The sequence below is a fragment of the Carassius carassius genome, chromosome 46, assembly GCF_963082965.1.
Source record: "Carassius carassius chromosome 46, fCarCar2.1, whole genome shotgun sequence".
Classification (NCBI taxonomy): Eukaryota; Metazoa; Chordata; class Actinopteri; order Cypriniformes; family Cyprinidae; genus Carassius; species Carassius carassius.
This window is the reverse complement of record NC_081800.1, coordinates 21,890,054-21,916,470: the sequence shown is the minus strand read 5'-3', so window position 1 is coordinate 21,916,470 and position 26,417 is coordinate 21,890,054. Positions and strand designations below refer to the sequence as shown.

At 36.1% G+C, this 26,417-nt stretch overlaps 2 protein-coding genes and 1 pseudogene across 2 annotated transcripts in view; 1 reads left to right on the top strand and 2 right to left on the bottom strand.

The window, feature by feature from the left end:
- The window catches only part of LOC132129177 (transmembrane protein 18-like), a 386,729-nt gene that overhangs the window by 48,568 nt on the left and 311,744 nt on the right, over positions 1 to 26,417 (top strand). The window lies entirely within an intron of this gene.
- On the bottom strand, positions 5,501 to 8,333 carry LOC132129169 (homeobox protein Hox-C3a-like; annotated as a pseudogene).
- LOC132129172 (homeobox protein Hox-C4a) lies at positions 21,082 to 24,096 on the bottom strand. Its single transcript, XM_059540658.1, has 2 exons — positions 22,630 to 24,096; positions 21,082 to 22,109 (listed from the first exon to the last, which is right to left on the bottom strand). Exons 1-2 carry the CDS (start codon positions 23,060 to 23,062, stop codon positions 21,736 to 21,738), a joined length of 807 nt encoding a protein of 268 aa, XP_059396641.1. The 5' UTR covers positions 23,063 to 24,096; the 3' UTR covers positions 21,082 to 21,735.

The following is a 26,417-nucleotide window of genomic DNA, read 5'->3' as shown; positions in this document are numbered from 1 at the left end:
TAATCCTGAGGTGTGGTCAACATCCCAGAAGCCATTCTTCATCTTCCACACCAAAAGAACACTGCAGAGGTGACGAAACCTGTAGTGGAGCTAACACAGGTGAACTAGCAATTATCGCTGAAATAAAATTCACATCTTGCTGCAATTGCTTGCTCTGCTTTACGAATACAAGAGAGAACATCAACATTTGTTACAGCATCAACCTGCTCATCTGCGAATGTAAGATGTCTCTGAGGATAACTAACCTCATAGTCCTGAAGATACAGTGGTTGTCGAGCACTTCTATGTGGCCGGACCATGTCACTCTCTACCATTTTCTCTCTTGATCTGGACATCATTGCTGAGACGGTTATAGCATCTGCATCTGCATGTCTTGCACCAATTAATATTATGGTGCCATCCGTCTCAGAGGGTCGATTACCACAGTGGATGTCCAATGACCATGAGAGAAATGAAGAGCAGTCAGTTGTACTAATTTACCCTTTAAGATGTTGAATAGCAATAATCATATATACTGTGTGCATATTCATAGTCAAAGAAATCCTAAAAATGCAAAGAAAACATCCATATAAAGAGTGTAAGCAAAACATTAAACAAATAAAGGAATTATTTCGACAGATGCAAGCTTTAAGGATACATTTGTCAGCTGGTTTCACAATTACGTAGTCAAAAACAGCTGTAACAGTCTGTGTTGGTCTCTACAGTTCCTTTAAGATGTCCTTTGTCAGGATAGCGATATGAAACTGGTCTTTAGGCTGCAGTCCCAGGTCCTCTGATGCACAAGGAATTCTCAGAGATGACAAATACCAGTGTATACAAGTATATGTGTATTAAATTTACCATTTTACCATTTATATGTGTATTACTGAATATTTATCCTGTTGATTTGTATGACTCTCGAAAGTGGTTCTATAATAGACAAAATAAACTTAATCAGTAACAGAAAACTGCATAAATGTGTGATGAACACTAGCTACACAATAGAAATGCTGAGTCATTACAGTCACATAATGGGCGATCATGTTCATCACTATTATCTCTCTAAATCAGGTAACTACACACTCATATTACATAAATATAATGCAGAAGCAGATCATCAAGTTAAACAGTGAAAAAATGGCATGATAATAATATAATGAACACTCAAATGAAACACACATTTTCCAATGACGCACATTAAAGAATAATCACAAACAAAACTTCCGCAAGAAGTTTGGGATAATTAATCCTCATCCACGACCAATCAAGATAACAATATTCTCTCCTACAGGTCACAAAGTGAAGGTGCTGCAGACAGAGACTTCACCTTATTTTGCTGCTTTACAAGTGAGATGCAGGACCACTACTTTCACTGTGCCGTTCCCGAACTGAACTGATTTACAGCGCATTCGCTGAATAAACCATGCCTCTTTAATTCAATTTTAAAGACCAACATAATAGCTGTACAGCCCTTATAATAAAAGGAACACGAACTGAACATGGGCTTTTTTAAGATTTCTCTGGATTTCCTGAATCTTTTCACAATGTTATGTATGATAGTTGGTGAAAGACCTAAATTCTTTGTAATTTTGCATTGAGGAATGTTATTTTTGATTTGTTTTACACTTCTCTCATGAATTTGGCACAAAATGATGAGCCATGGTCCAGCTTTGCTCTCTCACCTATTACCAGTTCACCTGCTTAATGTGAACTGTTTCAAAAGTTTAATTTGGATGTTCAATAAAATTTTCACTTTTATTTTGCCTCTGTCCAAACTTTACTTGAAGTGTGTTGCAGTCATCAAAATCAAAATTTGTTTATTTTTACAAAATGCATTTAAGTTGGACAGTGCAAACTTTGGAAATCTTTTCTTTGAACTTTTGTCAATTACGTAAAGGTTAAAGAGAATTAACAAATCACAGATTCTAAATTTTATTTCTACATTTTATTTCATTTTACAAAACATCCCAACCTTTCTGGAGTTGGGATTATAATTTTAGTATTACTTTTGTGATTCCAGAAATCATTTGTAGTATTTAAATAACAGAAAGAAAGATGGATATCTGTCATTGTTTGCCCAAATATATCATTTTGAAGAGGTACTTGAATTATATCAAAGACAGCTTTGGATCAATTCAGTCATGTAGTGTGGAGAGTTTACGCTGTGCACTCTGTGTGGTTTTAAATGCCTAAAAATAGGACTTTTTATTGTGTGAGTGGCCAGAGCAAGCTCTCTCATCCTCTGTGATCTTTGCCAGGGGTCGTGTAATGCTCCTTAATGTGCTCGTAAATCATAGCTGGTCAGGCCATGCACACAAGAATGTAAAGAATCCAACACAGCCTCCATCTATCTCTCTCTCTTCTTCTCTCTTCAAGTTAGTCCAGTAAATCTTTTTCTCCTGAACACACAAAGAGGAATTTCTCTGCAGCCGATTTTCTGCAAATTAATTACATACTGAGCTCAATGATGGATTTAGGAATGTAGTGGACTCGTTGTCCTGTTCTCTTTACCGTGAACTAAAGCTCATACAGTGCTTTGTTTGAATTAGATCTGGATCCTTCTTAGTTTACAGGCTGATTTCCCATCTGGGGCTGCATCACACAAGCACTGCAAGACATCTATTATAAAATGTTGCTCAGTGGTCAATCTAATAACAAGTGCGTGAACCTCTCATGCCCCTTTGAACTTCAATTACTGAATTTATCTCGTTACAATAATTCAGTCATTGTTCATAATTCATATGAATTAATCTTGATAAATGGTTCATGCAAGGCCGTATCCAACTTAGACATTGAGATATAAATATGTGTGTGTGTGTGTGTGTGTGTGAGTGAGTGAGTGTGTGTTATTATGTCATAATCTATTTATTTATATGTACAGTATGTATGCTGTGTATCCATTATTTATAACATATGCAGAAAGGTAATATCCAGGAGCATATAAGAATATATATATATACATTTAGCAGATGCTTTTATCCAAAAGCAGAGTCCAAAAAGTCTGGGGAAGTCGTGGCCTAGTGGTTAGAGAGTTTGACTCCTAACCCTAGGGTTGTGGTTTCGAGTCTTGGGCTGGCAATACCACAACTTAGGTGCCCTTGAGCAAGGCACTGCTCCCCGGGCGCTGCAGCATAAATGGCTGCCCACTGCTGTGTGTGTGTGTGTGTTCACTGCTGTGTGTGTGCACTTTGGATGGGTTAAATGCAGAGCAAGAATTCTGAGTATGGGTCACCATAGTTGGCTGAATGTCATGTCAAAAGAGGAAAAAACAATTTATCAAATAGAAAAATGCAGAGAATAATAATTATTTTTTTATTGATTTTATTTTTTGGGAGCGTGTGTGTGTGTGTATAAGAATGTGTATATTTCTGTATAATACATTATAAAAAAAATCTATATAATATATATAATTTTATTATATATTTATATTTTTAAAGCATATATATTTATATATTAAATGATACATATTAAATATAAACATTTTTACATTTTTATAAAATATGTATTCAATTGCAGACTATCAAGCCTCTGCAATTGATCCAGAATGCAGTAGCGAGGGTTGTCTTCAATGAGCCAAAAAAAGCTCACATTACTCCTCTCCTCATCAGGTTACACTGGCTACCAGTAGCTGCTCACATCAGATTCAAGGTACTGATGCTTGCCTACAAGACGACCACGGGCACGGCACCAACATACCTAAACTCACTGGTTAAATCTTATGTGTCCTCCAGAAGTTTGCGCTCTGCAAGTGAACGACGCCTTGTGGTACCATCCCAAAGAAGTTCAAAATCACTCTCACGGTCCTTCTCCTGGACTGTGCCCAGCTGGTGGAATGACCTCCCAATCTCAATTCGAACAGCTGAGTCTTTACTCATTTTCAAAAAACATCTAAAGACTCATCTTTTTCGCCAGCACTTAACCAACTAATACTAGCACTTTTCCTTCTTTTCTTGTCTTTTCATTTCATTAAGAAAAAAAAACCTGGCTATGCGTTCTGTACTAGACTAACTGAGACTTGTCATGGCACTTGTATGCTGTTGTTGTTCTCTTGTTGGTCTGATTGCTTCTATTGTTCTCATTTGTAAGTCGCTTTGGATAAAAGCGTCTGCTAAATGATTAAATGTAAATGTATTTTAAAATATTATTTATTATGTTTTTATTTGTATAAATACTAAATACATGTACTAGACATACAATCATTTACTGAGAGCATTTAAATTGATATTCTCTGCTTGTTTAGAAGTGTTATATTCTGTTTAAGTAAGCTGGTATGCTAGATCCAGTTTAAATACAGCAAAGCACTCAGCATTCCGTTTAGTTGCACTAAAGGGGCCACCGGGAGGCCAACTCCTATTTTGCATATGGAACACTGCCACATGGTGATGAATGGTAAGTTCAGCAGTGCAGCACAGACGGTGTTCCATTCTCTCACGGCCACTAGTATATGTTCACACACTTATCTGCGATTACAGTATCAGATTATTTATTTAGCTCTGTGATTTAGCCTCAACGATTCATTACAGAATCATTTGTTCCTGTAATCAGAATGAATGGAATGAAAGGCTATTTCCATCCTCTTGATTACAGATGCTGCATTCTATAAATCTAATCTATAAACGGAAACAAGGTTGAGAATATAGTTAAACCTATGATTAATTGTGCAGTGTTGCTGATAGTTCTGAAATTAGTTAAACCAGTGGTTTCAAACCCTCTAGGAACATGGTTGAGAACCACTCAAGGCTCCAAATTTAGGCTACTAATTGTATTGGGTCTAGATTGATTTATGCAGAATGACTGAGATTGGCCAAACTGAAATTGCTCAATTTGTTAAATTTCAGCTGAAGTTAATATTTTTGAAAAGGTAGATTTTGCTGTTCCGTGCTTAGCTTATAAAATGACACACGGCGACGTCCTAATTAAACATAATTAATCAAAATGAGTTATTGCCCACCCTGCCAGGGCCGGTGCCCACAAGCCTTGGCGTCTTCACCGCTAACGTTGCTGCAGTCCAGTTGTTCTCAAATGTAATACTTGGAAAAAAACAAAAAGAAAAAAAATAAGTTTTCTTCAAATCTGTGTTTCAGCTCCCGTACTGGAGAAGAGCATGTTGGCAGGCTGGAAGAGAAGTTCACTGCTTGTCATTAGGCCCAGCGGGTTGAGCGGTTGTGAAGCTGCTCTCTCTCTCTCTCTCTCTCTGAGCATCTTGTCTAAATGATTAATGTTGGGAGTTTGGGAGGCGGAGGAAGGCATATATGTAAGGTTATGTTTTAAGAATACAAAGTACAGTATTGCCTAATTCAAAAAGTATCAAAATAAAATCCACAGATGCACCTTAAAGCTAAATTAAGATTCACTCTCAGTTGTTCTCAGCTGTTTTATTATTATTTTTAACCAAACTAACAAAGAAGATCTGAAAAAACAAGAATGACAACATTGTCATTTACATGCAATACAGTCGCCTTTATTAACTATCCAGGGAGATTTAATTAGATTTTAAGCAACCACTTTGCTGTTTCAAAATGCATGTTTTTTCATCTGATATGACCAAATTAATATAAAAGTAGCTAGATCTAGAAATATAAACATATTTTACATTGCAGCTCCTTCTTGTTCACACTTTAGTCTACATGAATAGGTCAAATCAAATCAAAACATTATCAAAGCAAGAATTCTGACATTGACTTTTGCAATTAATCCTGTTTTGTTGCTTTATTCATTTGTCAGTCAAAACATCATGAATTCAGTATACTTTCAGTATCAACAGGAAAACAGAACTTTGTGTAAAGTCAAACTCAGAGTAGAGCATTGTCAATAAGAGAACAAGTCTTTGGAATTCAACATGGTTTGAATATTTTAACATTTCTGGCCATTATAATCAAAAACATTCCAAGTTAAAAGTTTCAGCACATTCTGTGGGAAAAATAACATATCATTCTGAGAGCAATAAAAATATGTTGTTACAAAAGTTGAGGGGATGTTAATGACCATTCAAAGTCTTGACTGCCCTTTTTAAATGGTATTTTCTGTGCCCAAGAGATAAACTTGTACAAGTGAGCCTGCATCCATGCGCAATAAAATCTTGGTGCTTTGCAAATATATTACTACAGCAGTTTATGCACAGTGGAGACTAGCTCTGATTTACCATGTTCTAGCTGATAACATGAAATCTGGTTTAGAGCAAATATGGCTATTGAAATTTCATTTTCATATAAATCGTTATCTAAGGGAAATAAATCTTCAATTTCCTTAAATATAAGTCATGTCAGTGAGTTATAATGGGTGGAAAAACTGGTCATTGACAGAACATGCACATATTTTGTGGAGAATTTGTATTTCAGTTATCGAAGAGAATTCAGTCATTGAATCATGCTTTAGTGATATTTTAGTGCTGAGAGCCGAATTCTGAAAGCAGAAGATCCTGATTGTTGGACTTCCTGTTTAACCAATGGCTCTCCGCACAGTTCATACCAGACATTGATGTTCTCTCATAGAGGTACTGGAACTTTAATGGCACTGGGGAATCCTCTGTGCTGCCACTAATCACAAAGGGCTGGTTACCTGTTTCCAGCTAGGAGTAAGAGGACTTTGCCATTGACTTTTCTTTGTGAACTTTCTTATACTTCATACAACGGTTTTGGAACCAGATTTTAATCTGGCACTCAGTGAGCTTCAGAAAGGCAGCCATTTCAAGCCTCCGGTTGTGGCACAGGTAAGCGCTGAAGTGAAACTCCTTCTCCAGCTCGAGCAGCTGGGACGAGGTGAATGCTGCACATGCCTGTTCACTGTTGGAACAGCTGCTATCCTGTACTTCACCACTGCTGTACCTGGAATCAACTGGAAAACATTCAGATATAGAAGTGTTAAAGTACACCAGGTCTAAGATCTGTCAAACATAGACTGATGCTCAGGTTTAGAGTATTAACCATGTTGTACAGCATAATGTCAGAGTGAATTTCTCTGATGCCTATGCCTACAGTATGTAGCTGCAAGTTTAAACCCAAAGTGATAAATCAGTGTATTGAGAATCCAGCACACTGTCTGTGGGCAGACCACTGTTGGTAGACTAATCACTAAGTCAATTATCCATTTCATATGATTTCTTCTGTGGTTTGTTTACTAATGATTTTGGTGTGTATTTTTTTTTTCACCCGTTGCCCTCCTTATCAACGAAAGTTCTTATTTTTTTCCTTCTCTAGTGTGAATGTATGAATTTGACTTAGGCTAAAACAAGTGACGCAGTCTTATGTGTGACCCAGAAAAGCATAGCCTCAGACAATATAAAAATTTCACTGTAGATTTTTTTATATTATTATTATCCCGTTCCTTAGTAAAAGTTTAAACTTAATCAAGTTCACAGAACAACTGGCTGTATCTAGAAAATATTACTTTTCTTAGAAGTTCTCTTCTTTTTTCCTTGTATGCAGTTTATGCATTTTTTACTTGAAAAGGACATATTTTCACACAGTAGAAGTACTGTTAGATAGCATAACAAAATCGCTAAACTTATATATGTTGTAATTGTGTTTTCGTCAATGAGCATACAGTCATATTTTCCCCCATTTTGTGTTTTTTATAGTCATGTGTCCACATTCACACTGGTATACTGGACTGATAAAAATATTTGAACTAATTACCTTAACCGAACACAGTGAAACTTTTGTTTTAGAATTCTTACATGCATTTTGTGGAAATTAACAGTCTTTATTAGTCAAGAGTGAAATGTTGCCTGTAATTAGGGGTTCATTTTCTATGTAAGAAGGAAGGAAAACACTAATAATTGATTAATAACTGTAGTTCTCAATGACGTCTGTCATTGACATCAGTGTCTAAGTGACAAATCACATCAACATGAAACCAAATCTGACACAGCTGTTATTCATTACTACTAAAGATTAACTGGGTATTTCTTAGCAATACAACTCAAAATATCTAATTTACTCCAAGAACGAGTTCTCTCACCTAATTCCATGACGTTTATGGAGCTGAAGTTTATAGGTGTATGTGTCTCTCTCATCCAAGGCTACTTGGGTGGAAAGCAGGAAGCTGACTGCTTGCACCCTTCGTCTCTTTCCGTTGCATTCGCCTGGTCCCATGAGTTTGTCGTTTCATTAGTGGACTGGTTGACACCAGCAGAGAATGAATAGGGAGGTTGAGAGAGTTTTTTAAAAAGTTCCACATATGGCCTTCATAATGTTTTGATGAATTTTCTTCAGCATGTTGTCTCCATGCAAAACTGCTCTCCTGCAGAGCACAAGGGGACAAATGTTGCTCAATAGAACAAACATGAGATTTATTGCAACACGTCTTGTTCAAGTAAGCATAATAAGAAATTTGTGAAACGAATTATTGTGCATCTCTACCCGCCCTGACCACTCCGGTTGGATAATCGATCACACAAGGTGTAGGAAAGACATTAAAGTACACTCACTGCTGTCTTTGTTTTCCAACAGAGGTAAACAATGTAGTCACGTGATGGCCTCCTCCAATAGCCTCGCGCAATCGCTGTTTGAGTTGTTAAGTGCTAGAAAGCAACCAAACGAGGATTCCGTTTTCCTCCGCATTCTTCGACTATTTTGCGATTTCGAATGATTATCCTGTGGACAGACGAACACCCAAGAGCAAGGCGCAAACATTACCCCGTTACCTTGCTGACAGAGTTGAGAGAGCGTGATTTGGGAGGTGGGAGGGAGAAAGAGACCCATTTGGACAGAAAAAAGACATGCATATCTGGGATCGCATCTCCTTAGTTTTGCTACAATGGATTGCAGAATACAGACTTCATTTCCGTGATAACGTTTTATAATACAGTGTTTGAAACCCTGACTGACTTTTCAGTCTTCTTGTGGTAGGTATTTTAAAAAAAATCGACTTTTTTGGTTTATGGTTAAATAATTCTTCCTGTAACGCTTTACATTTGAGACAACCGCTCCATACGTGCATTGACCTTTTAAAATACATAGCTATTTAAAGAAAATCTTCTTAATCTTTCGCTAACAACCATGTATAGATGTTTTAGCAATGCCTTTTTATTAATAAACTATTTCAGTAACATACATTGTCTTTATCGTCATGTTTTGTAAAAAGGATAACAAACAACGTTTCTGCGCGGTGAAAGAAATAGCCACACACGTCGATGTCCAATTCTACTGGCGTTTCTAAACAATTTCCGGCGCGTTTTGAGATTTCTGCTCATTTATACCTGGCGAAAAAGACCTGAAGATAATCAATGGGTGTGGTCAAACAAATGGATTTTGGCTGTCAGAGCTGTACCTATAGCTACTGTCAATGCATGTCAAAAAATAATCTTAGTGAAATGATTTTTTTTTCTTTGTGAAATTAGTTTATTTTTCCAGTTAACTGACAGTGTCAGAAAATAGTCGCTGAGATGCGTTTCCCAAAACCATAGTTGGTTGCAATGCAATTTCCTATTGCCAACCAACTAAGTTGCTAACAGGTTAGCAACTATGGTTTTGGGAAACGCACCCCAGAGCAGGAACAGCCCGGATTTTTAGGGCAATGGTAAAGTCTTTGAATCTTGTTGGAGTTGGGTAACTTTTTTTTAAAGTAATTTTAAATAATAACAAATTGATCTCAAAACCTTTCTACTCGCAATAGAATTAGCATTTGTCCTCTGACGTCATAAAGCTCAGCTGGTAGAGGCAAGAACGTTATTTAGTGCTCAACCTGTCCAGATCACTGTTTGTCCCAGACACCTATAGACACAGTGCGATTCGTTTTTAACCAGTTGCTAATTAAAACGCCGTCTTGCCGAAAACATAATATGTAAACCAGTCATGCTTAAAAAAGTTAGTTTCCCCAGTCTCAAATGAACATATAAACATCACCCCTTCCTTTACATAAACTGTGGACAGTTGTCTCGCACTAGTAATTAATTGTGCACAATGACTAAAAACCAAGGACTAGTCCCTTTTCATTTACTCTCCACAGTGTCTTGTTTGAGTATTTACTCAGACACTCAGTACTATCAATAACATGTCTAACGAATTTTTCGAAGACAAAGATTGATAGCCTCAACCATTCACTTTCTTTTTCTTGCAAGGATTTTTTTTTTCTTCTTCAGTGAATCTTAATAATAATAGCCTACACAGCTCTCATTTATTTTCTGAGACAATAAAGGGCCTGCCAATATGGCCAGGTATGTTTTTGAAAAATGGTCATCTCAGTCCTCGCACATATTAAGATTGTGCTTTGGACTGCATTAAAACAATGACGTGTAAAATGACAGCAGTTTAAAAACCTTGCATTTAATTTCGAATGGTTTAACTAGTCAAATCATAACCATACTGTTTATTAATGAAGAATATCAAGGAGCCATTGGGCTATAGGCCTACTCCGCTTGTAAGGCTAAAATCAATCTTTTTCTAAAAACGATTTGTTATTTTGAGTTCAGTGAATTGCTGTCACAAGTCTTGTCAAATAGAAGCATTCACTATGCATATTACAAGTCCGGCTTCTGCCGAGCTCCAGCGCTATTAACATGAAAGATTACAGCGCCCGAGTGTGCAAGGAACGCAAGTGAACTCATTCCATAACCACATATGAATTAGTGCTACTTAAACAATTTCGATGCATATTTTTTATTTTATTACTATTAATATTTTGGGAAGTGGTGGTGGAAGCTATAGGGGAGTTTATTATTAATCTCCAGGTTTTATGTCCCCCTTGCACCTCAAACTCTTCCCTTATTGTTTGAAAGTCGCCTGTGTTCTTGGGAATTTTCTAATTAAAGTAAGTTTGTTCCCTTGTCTCATGCCGCTGGGTCCATTCACTAAATCTGAAAAGGAATCTTTGATGTAGTGGCTCAGCAAGACCATAACTCAGCGCCTCCGCCGGTACACTACAATTCTCAGTGAACTCTGTTTGAACCACGTTGCTGGCAATAAATCATTTTTCTTTCTCTCACAAAAGCGCGCCGGTCGCTCTGGGTGTCAACCCTTTTATAATTCCTCCCTACCTTCTGCGCTCTTGTGGTTGCTGACACAAACAGCTGAATAAAACATCGATAATAGCATCGCTTTAACCATTTCATGAAAAAACAGGCTCTCTTAAGAGAATAAAAACTGCAATGAGGTAAATGTTGGAAATAAACAAATTAATGGAATGCACAAAGGGTCGGTGCATACAGCTGTCTGTTGCTTTCTCTACCACCCCAACGCTTGAAGACATAACCTAACATTTTGGAGAGGAAAAAAAAAGATTTTAAAACTTTTAACAAATATAGACACTGTGTCAATAGTTCTCTCTCTCTTTCTTTCTTTTTTTCTTTCTTTGGTATGAAGGATAGCCTATGTCCATATCCAAATCTACAAGCAGACATTTTGCATTTCATAAAATCATCTTTTAATCGCAACGGATTAATTTCTTTAATAAACAGTAGTAATAGCCTAATGGTTTTTTAGGCATATAGGACAGATAACAGAGTAAATCCAGGAAAGGATTTTAATGAGCTGAGGATGTTGTTGATATAACGATGCATACAAATGGGCTTGTCTCTGAAGAGCAAAGATTAGAATTATATCTTCGGTGCTATAAACAATCTGAACCTAAATAAAACGACTGAAATTTAGAGAGATGAAATGAATTCGACCTAGTGTCGACTGTATATTGTTTACATTGTTTTACTTTAAGGTGCAACATTGTCATGAAATCATGAATCCAGTCCACTATTTAACATTTATAATATTAGGAAACCTGAAATATGAATACAATTCACACGTGGTACAGTTTCTATAAAGTTGTCTGTTGTCAGGTTGACTTCATAACTTCCTGGCACCTGTGCCACATTAAGTATAGCCTACCTATGTATTCTGTACATTCAAGAGAGATAAAAACAAAAAAACAAAATGATACTACCTGCTGCTTCGTATTTCTAGGACACTTATTTGCATTTATGTTGAAATGCGTAGTTTCATATTTCATTTCTAAAGTTTCAATTTTTTTATATACGAATGATTGTCTAAAAGTTATTGGACTTTTCTTTGTTGCTCATAAGATAACCCGATCTCATGAGTTTAAGTTGTCCGATTTTGAAAAGATAGTTTTATTTCTAACGGTTTCATTGCGATTTATCTAAACATTAATTATTTTGTAAAAGTCATTGGACTTCTTTGTTCCTCTCAAGCTACAGTTGTCCGATTTTGCAAGGATTTAAAAGACATACTAGAAATCTTCTATTCCATTAGAATATGCATATTTGCATATATTGGACGTTTGTACAGAAAACGTTAATCTACGAATGCTATTTCTCTTCAGAAAAGATGACATTAATCATTGCGGCGCAGCAGCGTGTCTAGTGACCTCCTCATGACCGCATATGTTTAGACACATTGCAGACACCCCGGAGGACTGGACAAAAGCCTCAATACACAATTGTACATCTATACCGTGACACTGGGAACTTCTCAGTTGCAGAAAGAGAGTCTTTCTTTTAGGCTACAATGGTACATGAACCAGTGTGACCAGTGAAAATAACGCACTGAGTTTAGTACACTTTATTTATTGTTTGTTTGTCTGATAGCTTTAAAAAAGCGTTTGCTTTGGATACGTGCCATGGGACCTGTAATGATGTCTGAGATTTAGGACTATAAATGAGGAAAGTCTCTGACGTGTGTCCTTTTGCTCTTACATTAAGTTCTCTATCTCATTAGTGGCATTTATAAACGTTAACTTGAGATGTAAGTATGGAAAACTGAGATAGAACAAGAGAGATATAGAGAAACGGAGATGCATCCATATGGCGACCATTCTCAGTTTTGCATTCTTAACAAACTGCCCCTGTTCCAGTATACGTCCAATTTTTCATTGTAATGAGACTTTATAGACAGAGACTGGGTAAGAGTCTACAGGTTAATTAGATAAAAACAGGTTACGCATTCTGTAACTCGGTAAAATCATGAACTTTTAGAGATAATGGATGTTCTATTCAGAAAGTGACTCTCTTTGGTTGTCAGAAGATCGCTCATCTCTTTCATCAGACACTCATCAATCTTGCCTTCAATAATCCACAAACACACAAAAAAAAAAAAAAAAAATATATATATATATATATATATATAAATATATATATATATATTTTTTTTTTTTTTGTATATATATATATATATATATATATATATATATATATATATATATATATATATATATGTCCCGGTATCACATTATTTAAAATCATCTAAATTCTGAATAAAAATTACCCCCGCCCCCTTTTTTTTTCAAGCAACGACTCTTTTTAAACCAGCGAGCAGGTTGTTCTTCGTTAAGGTGAACTTGCGCGGTAGCCAGATCCACAGATGAACTAATTGACAAACTTTCACCAGTAGCTTCAGTAGTCTAATTCATCTCCACAGCACAAACATCGTGCAGGAATACTGCAAACTGAATATATATATATATATATATATATATATATATATAGCCTATATATAGCCTATATATGTTAATTTGGTAACACCGTCTTTTGTGTTATCGTTTATTTATTTAATTAGTCTTTGCATGTCCCATAAATAGGCATAAATGTATATGTTACTGATAATGAAGACACATATTGGACTCCTAAAGTGCAATCATGCAATTTTTAAGTTTAGCTGTAATTTTGCGTTTGTCCTGCAGGCGACTAATGACTTTTCACGATGAAAGGGCTCCAATTTCTCCAGAACACTGGTCGATCTACGACGATTTACATGCTACTATTTACAGTGTTTTGGGAAAACAGCCCATAATTCTAAGATGATTCGTAAGATCGTTTTACGATGTATTTAGGCGTAGGGTTTCTGCCTTTACCAGTTGTTTTACACTTAATCAGAAGCTGAGGCGTTTTCTCATCTAGCACACAAACTTTATGGGCTAGCTAATATATTTCTAGTTCCCACCATGCTTTGCGTCTGACTGGATTAGGAGTGTTGTTTAATGTGTTTTTGTGATATATATATATATTTTCTTGAGTGCACAATTCTTGATGTTGTAGCAGCCCAGGCAAACTTATTTTCCTTTACTAATATAAATGATAACACATTTGAAAGTGACTGAGCTATTTCTACCTTTTGATGGTGGGTTTTTTTCACTTTGACAAATATTTTGTTCCATCATCATCATCATAATCATTTATTATTATTAGAGTTTTTGGCAAGTATTTGTTTTAAAATAAATTTTGCTATTCTCTGTTGTGTGCCCTCTCTCTCGGTGTGGTTTAGTTCGGGTGGCCATTAAGCATTGCATTTGGGGTCATACTGAGTGTAAAGGTTAAAGGGCAAGATATCAGAACAAAGATAATGGAGATCGTTGAGCGCAATGCACACATTTCTTCGCTCATGCTCCGCACTTTGCATAAAATGTGAAAAAAACAAACACGAAAAGTGCTAAAGTCAAAGGCATGGTTAGACTCTAACATGGAATACTTATCTCTAGAACAAGAGCTGTATTTATGTATTTCATGTGTCGAGCAGGTATTCAGTGTTAGAACTGCCACATTTCTGGAAAATAACATGGTGACCCCCGATTCAACTCCACAGCTCAGTTTACACAGAGGACCTCGTAACAATGCTAAGAACACACACCGTTCATCACTAACTTAATTGCTTTGAGAAGTCACTTATCTTACAAAAGGAACTGACAAAAATGCATTTTAGAATAAAAAGGCAAAATAACAATGCCTTCAGTACTTCAATTAGAACAACATTGGTCCCATCTTATAATACAAATTTATTTTTCTTTTTTTTATGAAAGATATAGTAAAACGTGGCTGATCATATTTCATTAAGATATAAGAAATACTGTACAAGAAAAGCACCATGATTATGTATAAGTCAAAAGATTTGTTCAAATATAAAAAGTGGTGCGCTGTAAAAACTTATTCCAATTTAAACAGATGATTTGTTACTAGTTTTTAACTTCTTCAATTTTAAATAATGAATATATGGAGACTATATTTCTTAAACATTGAATTTGCGACCACACCTGTGTTTAACTAAATGAATGCATTTCTGTTAAGCGCTTGGTGCGTGTCTGCAGACAGGTGATGATCTTCTTGCTCTTCCTGCTTGTCTCTTCCTCCTCTTCTTCCTACAAGGGCAGGTTCAAAAGCCTAAGCACAACAGTTTTTGTGCAGCGTGGCACTCACTACTTGTATTGCAGGGCAAACCCTCAATCATTTTTTTGATTTATGGACGCAGAAAGAAGCGTACACCTCGGTTCACAGGGCCGTGGCCGCAATTGTATCCCTGCACTGTGTCCTTCTATGATTTTTATGACTAGCTAACAAGTATGTTATTATAGGTTAACCACAGCCAGATCGCATCTGGTATAATGCTGGCATTAACTGAATTATATTATAATTATAATTACTGAAATATTTACTGAATTCTTATATTGACACATGTATAATATCTTATATATATATTTATATATATATATATATATATATATATATATATATATATATATATATATATATATATATATATATATATATATATATATATATATATGTGTGTGTATATATATATATATATATGTGTGTGTGTGTATATATATATATATATATATATATATATATATATGTATATATACACACACACACACACAAACAAACAAACACATATGGCTCACATATGTACAAATAATAATCACTCTAAATGATTATAAATAAGAAATAAATAATTTATATATTGCCCTTTAAATTAAATTAAAAATTAAATTAAATATTTGTTTCTCACAACAAATTAACTGTAGACATTTCGACTTTTGTAGTTGGCCTTTTGTAAGGTCACAGATAGTAATTTAAAAGTTGTAGCCTATTTAAATTTTATTTTATAACAAACGACATAGCTATGCTGGCTTTGGAAACGGTACAATGCCATCATTAAATAATGTACGACATAAGCGAAGACGATCTTTAGAGGGTTATTTGTTGGATAACAGGGCCTAGTGAAACTTGGGATCAATTATGAGGTATTGGAGAAAGCCTACTGTATTTGCAACTATCGTTTATTTTTTTAAATAGCATCGTCAAATATTGTGTAAAACTCTAATATAGGCTAAAACTGTTCTAATAACAAAGTATTTAGAAAAGTTAGGATATTTTGAATTATTTGTACTCGTCACCTAATTAGACTAGGCCTACATCTTTATTAGCAAAATAAAATAATATTATAAGCACTGCAGCACAGAGATTTAAAGTAATGTGCCACAAGATATAATTTAATTTTCAACAAATACCAAAACAATTAACCTAAAGGTTGAAATTAAATAATTACATATTAAATAATTAATATGTTCTAAGGAGCCAACACTCATTGAAAAAAGGTTTATTGAAGTAAAACATAATTTTTAATAAGACGGAATCAAGATAAGTTCGGTTAAACCCATAATAGTTATTTTTAAAATAAATATTTATACAGGTGAAAATTAAACTTGTATGAAAGTTTATTGGTTGTCAAGCGGCCCCACAACACCTGCGATGACTTCATATATGTATTTCCTGTCTTCTAAACAATACAGGGGTGCGTTTCCCAAAAGCATCGTTAGCCAGCTATGGTCGCAAGTTCCGTCCAACGTAGTTCAACGAATCGGTGTTTCCCGAAACCATAGTTCAAACGAACATTCGCAAACTGCATCGTAAACTTGTGTCGTTGGAACTACAGCTCGCTCTCCACCTGTGGTTAGAGGCATAGTTCGTCGTTAGTTTGCTGTGTCGAAGTCATTGATTGCGCCGCACCTGGACTGTGTTTTATTTGGATTTATCGACCCTATGCCCTATTCCTTTAGAAGATTTCACCATCCACTCTGAGTGAATTAAAAGAGTTAAAGTTGTGGTTTAAGTTTGTTACCTACTTCGCCTTCCTTATTTTTTATTACAAATGCAGTTTGAAACTATATAGCAGCGTGGCCCTCGCAATTATTCTCCCTTCGAAGTGCCCTCTGAAAGCATTAATCTTGCCGATTAGAACGCAGCCATTGTTTCGTTTGTGCGAAGAAACTGTGAGTTTATCGAGTGAGTTATCTTTGTAAAAACATTCCAAAAGACATATTTGTCATATAACAATATTGGTAAAACAGTGTGTTAGAGGTTTTCACTTACATTAAATGTTAACTCTCAAATCACAGTATTTTTATAGTAAATGAATGTACCAAAATAAAGTAACAAAAATGTATAAATAAGTGAGTGACAGACAGACAGACACACACAGTATATATACACTGTTTGCAAAATTATTTTTTAGTGTTCATTTAATGCATATCAGCAAATAAACCAAATATTTAACAGATGTTATGTCAGATTAAAGAAATGGTTTAAACTGCAGTGATGGCTGGATGCTGCACTGTCAGGAGGTGGGTGAAGAAAATATCCTCTGTCTCCCAGCAGCCAGCTATCACCAAAGCCATGCACCCTCTTCAGCCACCTGCAAACTGCTGAAGTGGCCCACACAAAAGAGTCATGTGTGCTTCCATCACCCACCCATCAGGCCTTCACCCACCACCTCCATAAATTTCCAACAGCATAATAATGCAGTGTAGCTAACAACTAAATTTAAAGCGTTGTTTCTTCTTATTGCCCTCTGAAGATATGAAGCCTGATGTAAGAGGACCAGGCAGGAGAGGGCTTGATGTTGAAGGGCCAGAATGGAGAGGGTCTGATGTTGGAGGCCTGAACTTTGAAGGCAATGGCCTGGTTGATACACATGTATAACTCCTAGGATCCTTCCATTACAATAGGCTCCAGGATGGCCAAACTTTCTCTTCCTCTGTAGGGAGAGTAGGAACTGAACTGATACCCCATCAGTCTTGTTTGCTTCCCTCTATACGTGCCGCAGGCCTCCGTTTCGTCACAATTGCAAAGTCCCTCCACTTATTCCTGATTTTCTGGGCTTTGTTCATATACATAGCCAGCATCATTTATTTTTTGAGTGATTTCTTCACAGATTTTATTTTTTGTCAGCATTTGTAATGCTATTTTTCAGCTATGAGAATAGCTGGAGTTTATTATTGGTAATATTACACCGCCTCCAAATGCTGAAAATTTGGGTTTTCGTTCAATTTTCATTAACACATGGCAGAATGACAAGAAGACTTAAATAGGAAAAATTTAGCAAAATAAGCAACAGGTGTCCACAAAAGTACATCACAGTTTTCAAAACCCATCTTTTTCAATTGTGGTTGAGTAGCCTACCCATATTAAATAAGAAATAATATTTATATGAAATTGTGGAATTATTGACATTGTGATCAGAAAAGAGCAAATTTTTAACTCCGTATGTGTATATAATGTATTGAAAAACAAATTAATGATTCGTTATTACTCGACTCCTACGTAACGTCATTTCAAAAGCGTAATTCGAGTCGAAGAAAAGAGAAAATAGAACTAAGTTACTCCAATCAGCCATGAGATCAAAGAAGAAGAAGAACGACGGTTCAAACCAACGTAGTTTGAACCATGGATCTGCGACACAGGTAGACTACTATGGTTTCGGGAAACAGTCGTGACTAGTTAGTTCGTTTCCATAACGATGCTTCGTACTATGGTGGTTAATCAGCGAATTACGTCGTTGTACGGGAAACGCACCCCAGTTTGTTTAGTTTATGAATGAACATATTAGTTTCAAGTCAAACATGATTTATTTTCTAGCCTTTTTTTATTATTATTGTTATTATTATTATTATTATTATTTTCTGTTAACAGAAAAACTGCGTTACATCTGCCCTGGAATGTCAGAAATCCATCAAACAATGTCATTCATTCAGCATTATGCAGCGCTCCCCTATGAGAAAAGCATTCTCAAAAATGTCACTGCTGTTCGTTTCACCAAAACAAAATTTAATGTGTTTTTAAAAGCTGTCATACCTGTTTGACTGACACAAAACCTGCAATTAAAATATTAGACACTCAGAACAAAAATCTGTTTGTACACATGGAAACATATATTTCGCCCACTTTTGTTAGATATTTTGTTTTATAACAATATGCCTATTCTGTCTTAATTGAAAATAACATTAAAAATGTAAAAAACAAAAAAAATTCAATCATTCCATTTAGATGACGGTAGAAGCATTGATTTGAGACTAACAGCTCGAAAATGCATGTCCCCTTAAGAAAAAGTTACAAGGTCGTACGCTACAGAAGAGCCTTGTCCCAGAGTTCACCGATCTCGCATACGGTGCAAAGCAACAAAAGAGAAACACATTCAGATGTCCTTCTTCTATTGCCACATCAATAAAACCAAAAACCCACAATGGAAGCAAGAGCACCGGTGGAACCCCAGGAAGCCTGTGAGGGTGCACACAGAAGGTAGCCTACACGTTGAGAGAGCCAGTGGGGTCAAGGGGTGGGAGAGGTCGGCCGACCCGGCTGAAACGAAACTAATGGGACAGAAAATGTGTCCCTAAATTGAACTCTGCTTTTCTTAGTTGTCACAAACTTCAATAAAGTACCTTTTCAGCCTCGCGACATGGAGGCGACAGCATCTCGAAAGAGACAGCCGGGATGCTACGATTTAGGCGTGCACATTCATTTTTCTCTGCTGTTCAGTCACATAATGGTCCCTGAATGCAGTTCTGCACTTACTCTTTTCAAGTGCCTTTCCAAAGTCATGGTCAGGCTGAGACGATGGCCAGTGCCTTTCTTCTCATTTACGTTTGGACAAACTATCCGCTGAAACATATTTTGCAGTGACGCTTTTGTGCACTATAGCTATTAAGTGCCTGTACAACTTTATACATTAGAAGTACAATTGACTATTGCTGCCGGACTTGATTGATGCTCTAAAATGACTCACTCCTTTGTGCTTCTCAGCCCCCCACTTAGCAAGCCGTTGTGTAATCTTCATTCAAGTCAGGCCGATTTTTCAATTAATCAAACACATTCCTTATTTTCTGTACATGTTTTTCTTTTCTCGAGAACTGATATCAATAGAGACGCTAAGTGTTTTAATATTTAAATTTTAATATATTCTTGTGCATTTAGAAAAATACAAAAACGTCAAAATGAAGTTTAAACTAATTTGCATATGGGAGCGCTCTGTGTAGCATTGTAAACTAGCAAGGCCACCGCGTGCAGATTTTGGTCCTGTGTGTCTAGCTCCTAGTCTCTGCTTTGGCTATGACGTTGCTTCAAACAGGTTCAAGCGCCACTTTTTAAAAATAACACACAAAGAGGAGTGGCCTGAATCAGAACTTTCAAAAAGCGAGGTAGTACGATTATATTTCACCACAAGCAAATTGATTCTTTAAAAACATGTACATGGACTGACCGATTTCACAGCCTTTTTCTCTCTTTACACACTTATTCCATAACACGTATTTTCACAATCGTGTTTAGTAAAGGTTATTTTGTAATAAATCTTGTCATAAGCTACTATATTTCAACGGAATATATCAAGATAAATTAACATAGCTACATTTAAATACTAACGAATTTCTCATTATTTTTACATTTAAACTCAGCAAAACTAAGATTATTTAATAAATATTTATTTTTAAGTCCATAAAAGATCTTTCATTTTCTGTTTAGTTTGTCCAAATAAAATGAATTGCTTTAATTTGTATCCCAACTTGATAACGCTTGAAATCAAAAATGAAAAAAATATAAGCAATGCAGTACAGTTTTGAATAGCCTACTGGAATGAATTTTTAGAGACATTTCAGCTATGTTGAAAACAGTAATGAATTACAAGCCATCCTGTGGAGTGAAAAGCGATAAGATCAATACTAAAAAGGCCCGAATTATGTGCCACGTTAAAAGATTACGCGAAAAAGTGATGGGTACACAGCCCATGCTAACCCATTCACAACCTGACTGAAATATGAGAGACTGAGTTATAGATATTAGAGATAGTACGGCAGAAATAAAATGGCTAATTATTTTTTTGCAAGTATGAATGCTGCAACCCCACTCGACACCACGTACATTTTTAAATGCACTGATTTTACACAGTTTTTTTTCTTTTGGGCCTATAATTGCATATTCAACCGACAAATGCAAGTTCCCCGACTAATACATCCCCCCTTAAAAATTACAGAGGAATCTTTTCGCTATTTATGTGCGGAAATTAAGTCTACATTGTATATTAATAAAAGCCACTCAAGTCTAGGTAAAACTAATAGACACTTACGTTTTATTGACCAATATAATTAGCACAAATACACTAAACTGGTTTTATTGCATCTCACAACAATCCGCTGTTAATAGCCTAAACACAACGCCATCACAACAAAAACTAAATGATAATTTAAAGTCTTAACCTTTCCATACGACAGATAACCCACAGCATGATTTACATTTAAAGAAAACAAGACGTTTTAAGATCTTTTTTTTTCTATCGATACGCACGATAGTGTTTTTCATTTACAGTACAAAAAAAAGAATGAAAAAAAGAAGAAAAAACAAAACTACCAGCTCTCTCAAGTGAGAAATAAATAGATTCGTTGTGCACTTCACCTTGGCAGCTGGGCAAAGAAAGGCCCACAAATAGCATTCGAGTAAAATGTGAATAACCTGTATCGCCCAAATAATTTCTCTTAAAAAAAAAAAAAAATCAGTTCTAGATAAATCAAACCCTGTTTCGCATAGAAAATAATCCATAGGTATTCGCAATAATCCATGCTATATAACATGCATTTTATATAACTGTGGACTTAAAGGAACCCCCTTTACGCACAAGATACCTACGAAAACAAAATATATTATATTTTATAAATAATCAGTCATTTGATCTTCCCTTCTCTCCTCTCCTCGAAATAGTTCTCTTATAACCTTGTAATATCCTCGCCACGCTCGCTTCCGGAGAGGTCCTCGGAGGCTGACATGGTGTTAGTGGTGGAAGCTGCCGCCACAACGCCAGCCGCTGAGCTTGTGTTGGACCCGGAGGAAATGCCCGTGGAGGAAGAGGATCTGACTTTGGTGTTTGGAAGCCTATGGTCTTTTTTCCACTTCATCCTGCGGTTCTGAAACCAAATTTTGATTTGCCTCTCCGAGAGGACCAAAGAATGAGCAATCTCGATACGTCTTCGCCGTGTTAAGTACCGATTATAGTGGAATTCCTTCTCCAATTCTAAGACTTGCTGGCGAGTGTAAGCAGTTCTAGACCGCTTGGGTTCCGCTCCATTGTAACTAGAGTTCACTGGAAAGAGGAGAAGCAAAGGGAAAGGAAGAAAGAACAGAACAGAATAGAAAAGAAAAGAAGTAGCGAGGGAAGGATAGGGTAAACAAGCGTGTCTTTCATTGAGAAATGGTGGCGACAGAGGAAATGAGGGTGGGCTAAAATATCTAAAAGTAAGCTTTCTATAATAAGGCAAAAAATCACATTGGACTCAGCACTGAATTATTAATGCAACATTATAAAGCTTAGTTTTTCTCCGGTCCCAGATCTCCCTCACTCTCTCGCACACTCATAACAAGAGAAGCCACATGGTGATACGACTGCCCAGAGTATACCTCGGCTATAAAATTTATGGTGGGTGTAATTACCAATGCCTAGTCGTAAATCCGCCTCAATTGTGCCATTTCAAAGGCTTCTATCCTATCGTAGCAGAGGCTGGCCAGGGGATGAGTGTAAAAAGGAGTGAGGCAGACGGAGAGAGAGAGTTAGGATGAGGGGCGAGCTTTATAGTGCTTAAGAGAAATACACTCAAGTTGCCTACCGGTGCTGACGTGAATTTTCTTCATCCAGGGGTACACTACGGGTTGTTTGGCAGAAGCTGAGCTGTTGGGATGCTCCGGGGTGGCTTGATTGCAGGCGGACGATGCAGCCGGAGGGGTGGCAGGAGACAGGGGTAACGGTGGGGGCTCACATGAGGCAGATTGCCCTTTTCCGAGCAGGTGCCCCGCGTGAGGCAGTCCATGTCCTCTTTGAGTATCAGGCTCAGGGATGCTTGCACAGTTATACTGACGCTCCTGGTAGCTTGCCCGCGGAGGGTATAACTCCTGGTGGTGATGCTGGTAGCCACTGTCCCTTGCACGGCTGTAATATTCGGGGCTGTGTTCGGGAATGTAGCTATTTTGCGAATATTCCTCGCAAGGAGGAAATTTCGGATCGATGTAGTTAGAGTCCATCAAATACGAGCTCATGATCATTAATTTCTGGAGTGGAAAATAATTTTTCTAGCTTTGTCGTTTTTCTGCTCCATAAAGCCCTCCTACTAGCGAGCAACCCTGTAAAGTTACTTTTACCACGTGATACGATGGCCCAATGGCATGGGGCGATGTAGTCCCCGGATAAGGAACCACGGCTTTAGCAAATATACCTTCAATTTTCCGCCATTGTCCGCGAAGTCTTAGAGTCTCTCTATCCATCTCTCTCTCTCTCTCTCTCTCTCTCTCTCTCTCTCTCCCCCCTTTCTCGCTCGCTCACACACTCATACACAATGGCCAAATCTTCTCAGATCATGCCACAGCACCTAGGGATGTTTCTCAGTTAACTTGTACATGTGCTGTTACCAAAAATACTTTGGCTAATTACACTGTTAAAAATAAATGAATAAAAAACAATCTATCACATTTAAGCTTCAGTAATGGATCAAATATACTAAAATACGGCTAATAATTATAGCCTACTACAATATCCAGTGCTATTTTACCATTATTTTTTATTACAGCAAGTTACTCAACATGAAGGCAAACAAATATTTTAGTATTAACATTTTCACTTACCTCTAACCTGTCTGTGCCAGTGCAAAGCAAATTTCCTGGATAATTGGCACATAACCTTATCTTTATTCCTATTATTTATATAAGCTAGTCTACAGTTAATATTAGAACCAAGTAGCCTAACAATACGTTAGAAATTATGCTTAAACAGTTTACTTATACGATTCGACGAATTTAGACAAAATACGGAGATTGAAAAATATTTGGTGATTAATTAAGGTATGAAGGCTTTAAAACAACCATTTACAGAAACGGCATACATCATATTTCCGCTTTTATGTCTTGCACAAGTTTAGCTAAGAAAGTTTATTTCTTCCTGTAGTAGTTCTGTTCATTCAAACTTCTATGCTTATGATAGTAAGCACACAAGACTTCCATGCAAAGTCACGTGCCTCTCTGATCGAGACGAATACAAACCCAACTTGGCTATCGTGGATTTTACGTCGCCCATGTATTCCTGTAGAGACGTACTTGCGATTTTCATGTTCTGGACACAAATTCGGTTCTACAGGGTACATATAGACGACTACTGACAGGCCAGGCCTTTCTTCGACTGAAAGTTTTAAAAAAGAACTCAACGTAGCTATGAAATAAGTCAAGTTAGACTATGAACAATTTCAACATCTCGAATAGGGTTAAAAAATGCTGGGGAGAGGCTTCTGTTTGGCATCTACAATAGCCTATTTGGTCAGAATTAATAGGCCTATCTATGGTCAGAACTGGTAGGCCTACAATATTTTTTAAGTAATATTTATTTGTCATCACTTAAAAAAATAAACGTAATAATTACTATTTTAATTGCATTTTTTAATTTAATTTATTTTAATTTTCGTTTTTTTTTCAATAGCTTGAAAAAGAATATGGCAATAAAAGACCCAACAATTAGGAGTGAGACCAACAACAACTTTTTTAAAAGACTGATGTGGAAATGCTTTTATTTATTTAGAATCATATTTATTTATTTAGCCTATTATTTGTTTGTTTAGACAATTTATTAGCCTTTTCACTTGAATCACATGTACTCATCAAACACATTGTTCCATAAAAAAATGTTCACGTTACAAAATAATTTCATTACAAAAATATTTATTCGTTTAAATGTGTTTTGACGATTTCTGTTTTTTTTTTTTTTTGATAATTTCCATATCACGTTTCAAAACTCCAATGGGTTGAGTAAATGAAAATTTAGAACATAAAATAAACAGTGACTGGGTGAAAAAAAAACGATAAATAATTTTACTATCAAATTCTACTACATCTCGAAATCGTAGGAGCACCCACTTGAATATTCCGTCTCAAACATGTTGTGGACAAAGCGAACACGTGACAGCACTGATGAAAAATAAGTTTATTTTGTTCCTTGGGGTTTATTGTGCACGTTATTACCATATGACCGCCCGATAACCTGCAAAACCCTGCCCTGCACTTCTCTCTCCAGTTTAGAAACAGGAACAGATACGAAACAAATAAGGAAATATAACCAGCAAAGAAAAGTAGAAAAACAGTAAAGAAATTAAACTTTTTAGAAACAATATAGGCTATGTGTAAGCAACAGAGCCCAAATTTTTAAATCCAGTTTTCAACCCACCAGAGAAAAATAAGAAATTATTTTTTAAAAAATAAGATCTAAAATCGAAACCAAACAAACAGACGGCACATAACTCTTTAACCAATTAAATGCTCGGAAATAGCCATTTTGCCTTATCTCAAGTCTTTTATTTTACTTCGAGACCCTACAGATGTTATAGGGATTTTTTTTGTCCACCCCCACAGGCCTGAAAACGCCCCCATCCACCCACTCTGCACTGCTCTGGTGTTGCGGACGCATTTTAATATTAGTTAGACAGCCTGACCCGCATTTCACCCCTCGCGTTCGACTCGTTCCAATAGTTCACTGCCAAGAAGTTATTGATGAGAGAAAAGCGATGAATTCCATCTGCACATAAATGGCCTCAGATCCTGCACCAGCTCAATAACTAGTTATAATGTAACCGACGGCGAATTTGCTTGATGATTCATTTGTATATAGGCCTAGGTGATCCCCCCAGACATAGACAGACATATAGATAAAATAAGATTCAGCAGAAAATTCTAGTAAAGAAGGTAAGATTTTAGATGGGAGATTTTAGTGTGTACTCTTGAACGAATGACATTTTAGGCCTTTATGATATTTAATGTATGCCCTTTGCAATCATTTTGAATGATTTCATTTTTGGGCGCATATTTCTTGCCTTAAATATCGAGTGAATTAAGTGACCAAAGCTGTTCTACAAAAGGTCAAGGCCTACCTACCTATTTTTTTTCCCTTTGTGCCCTTAAGCATTTAAATTTCATATAAATGCAATATATGTTTTGTTGTTCGTGGTCACTGTGAACAAAATACGTCTTTTATTTATTTATTATGTGTTAGTTTTTTTAACATTATTTTCTTTATGACTATAAATGAATTTATATTTTTATCTAAATAATTTTAATTAACATTTACCATGCTTAAAACAGAGAGGTTAGTCGGTTTCACATTAAATATTGTATTTATATTTACATTTATGTAATTGTTTATTTAGTTTTATTGTAATTTATATTAAAATATGGCGTTAGATTACACCCCCCCCCCCCCAATGTGAATATACATTTTCTTTTTCTTTTCTTTTTTTTTGTGTGTGTCTGTGTCTACATTAAAAAAAATAAAATAAAAAAATAAAGAGAGCTTACTACCACGATAAACAGCTTAAACTACAGCTCCTTTCCACTAAGACATGGGCATATACTGTAGTGGTTCACC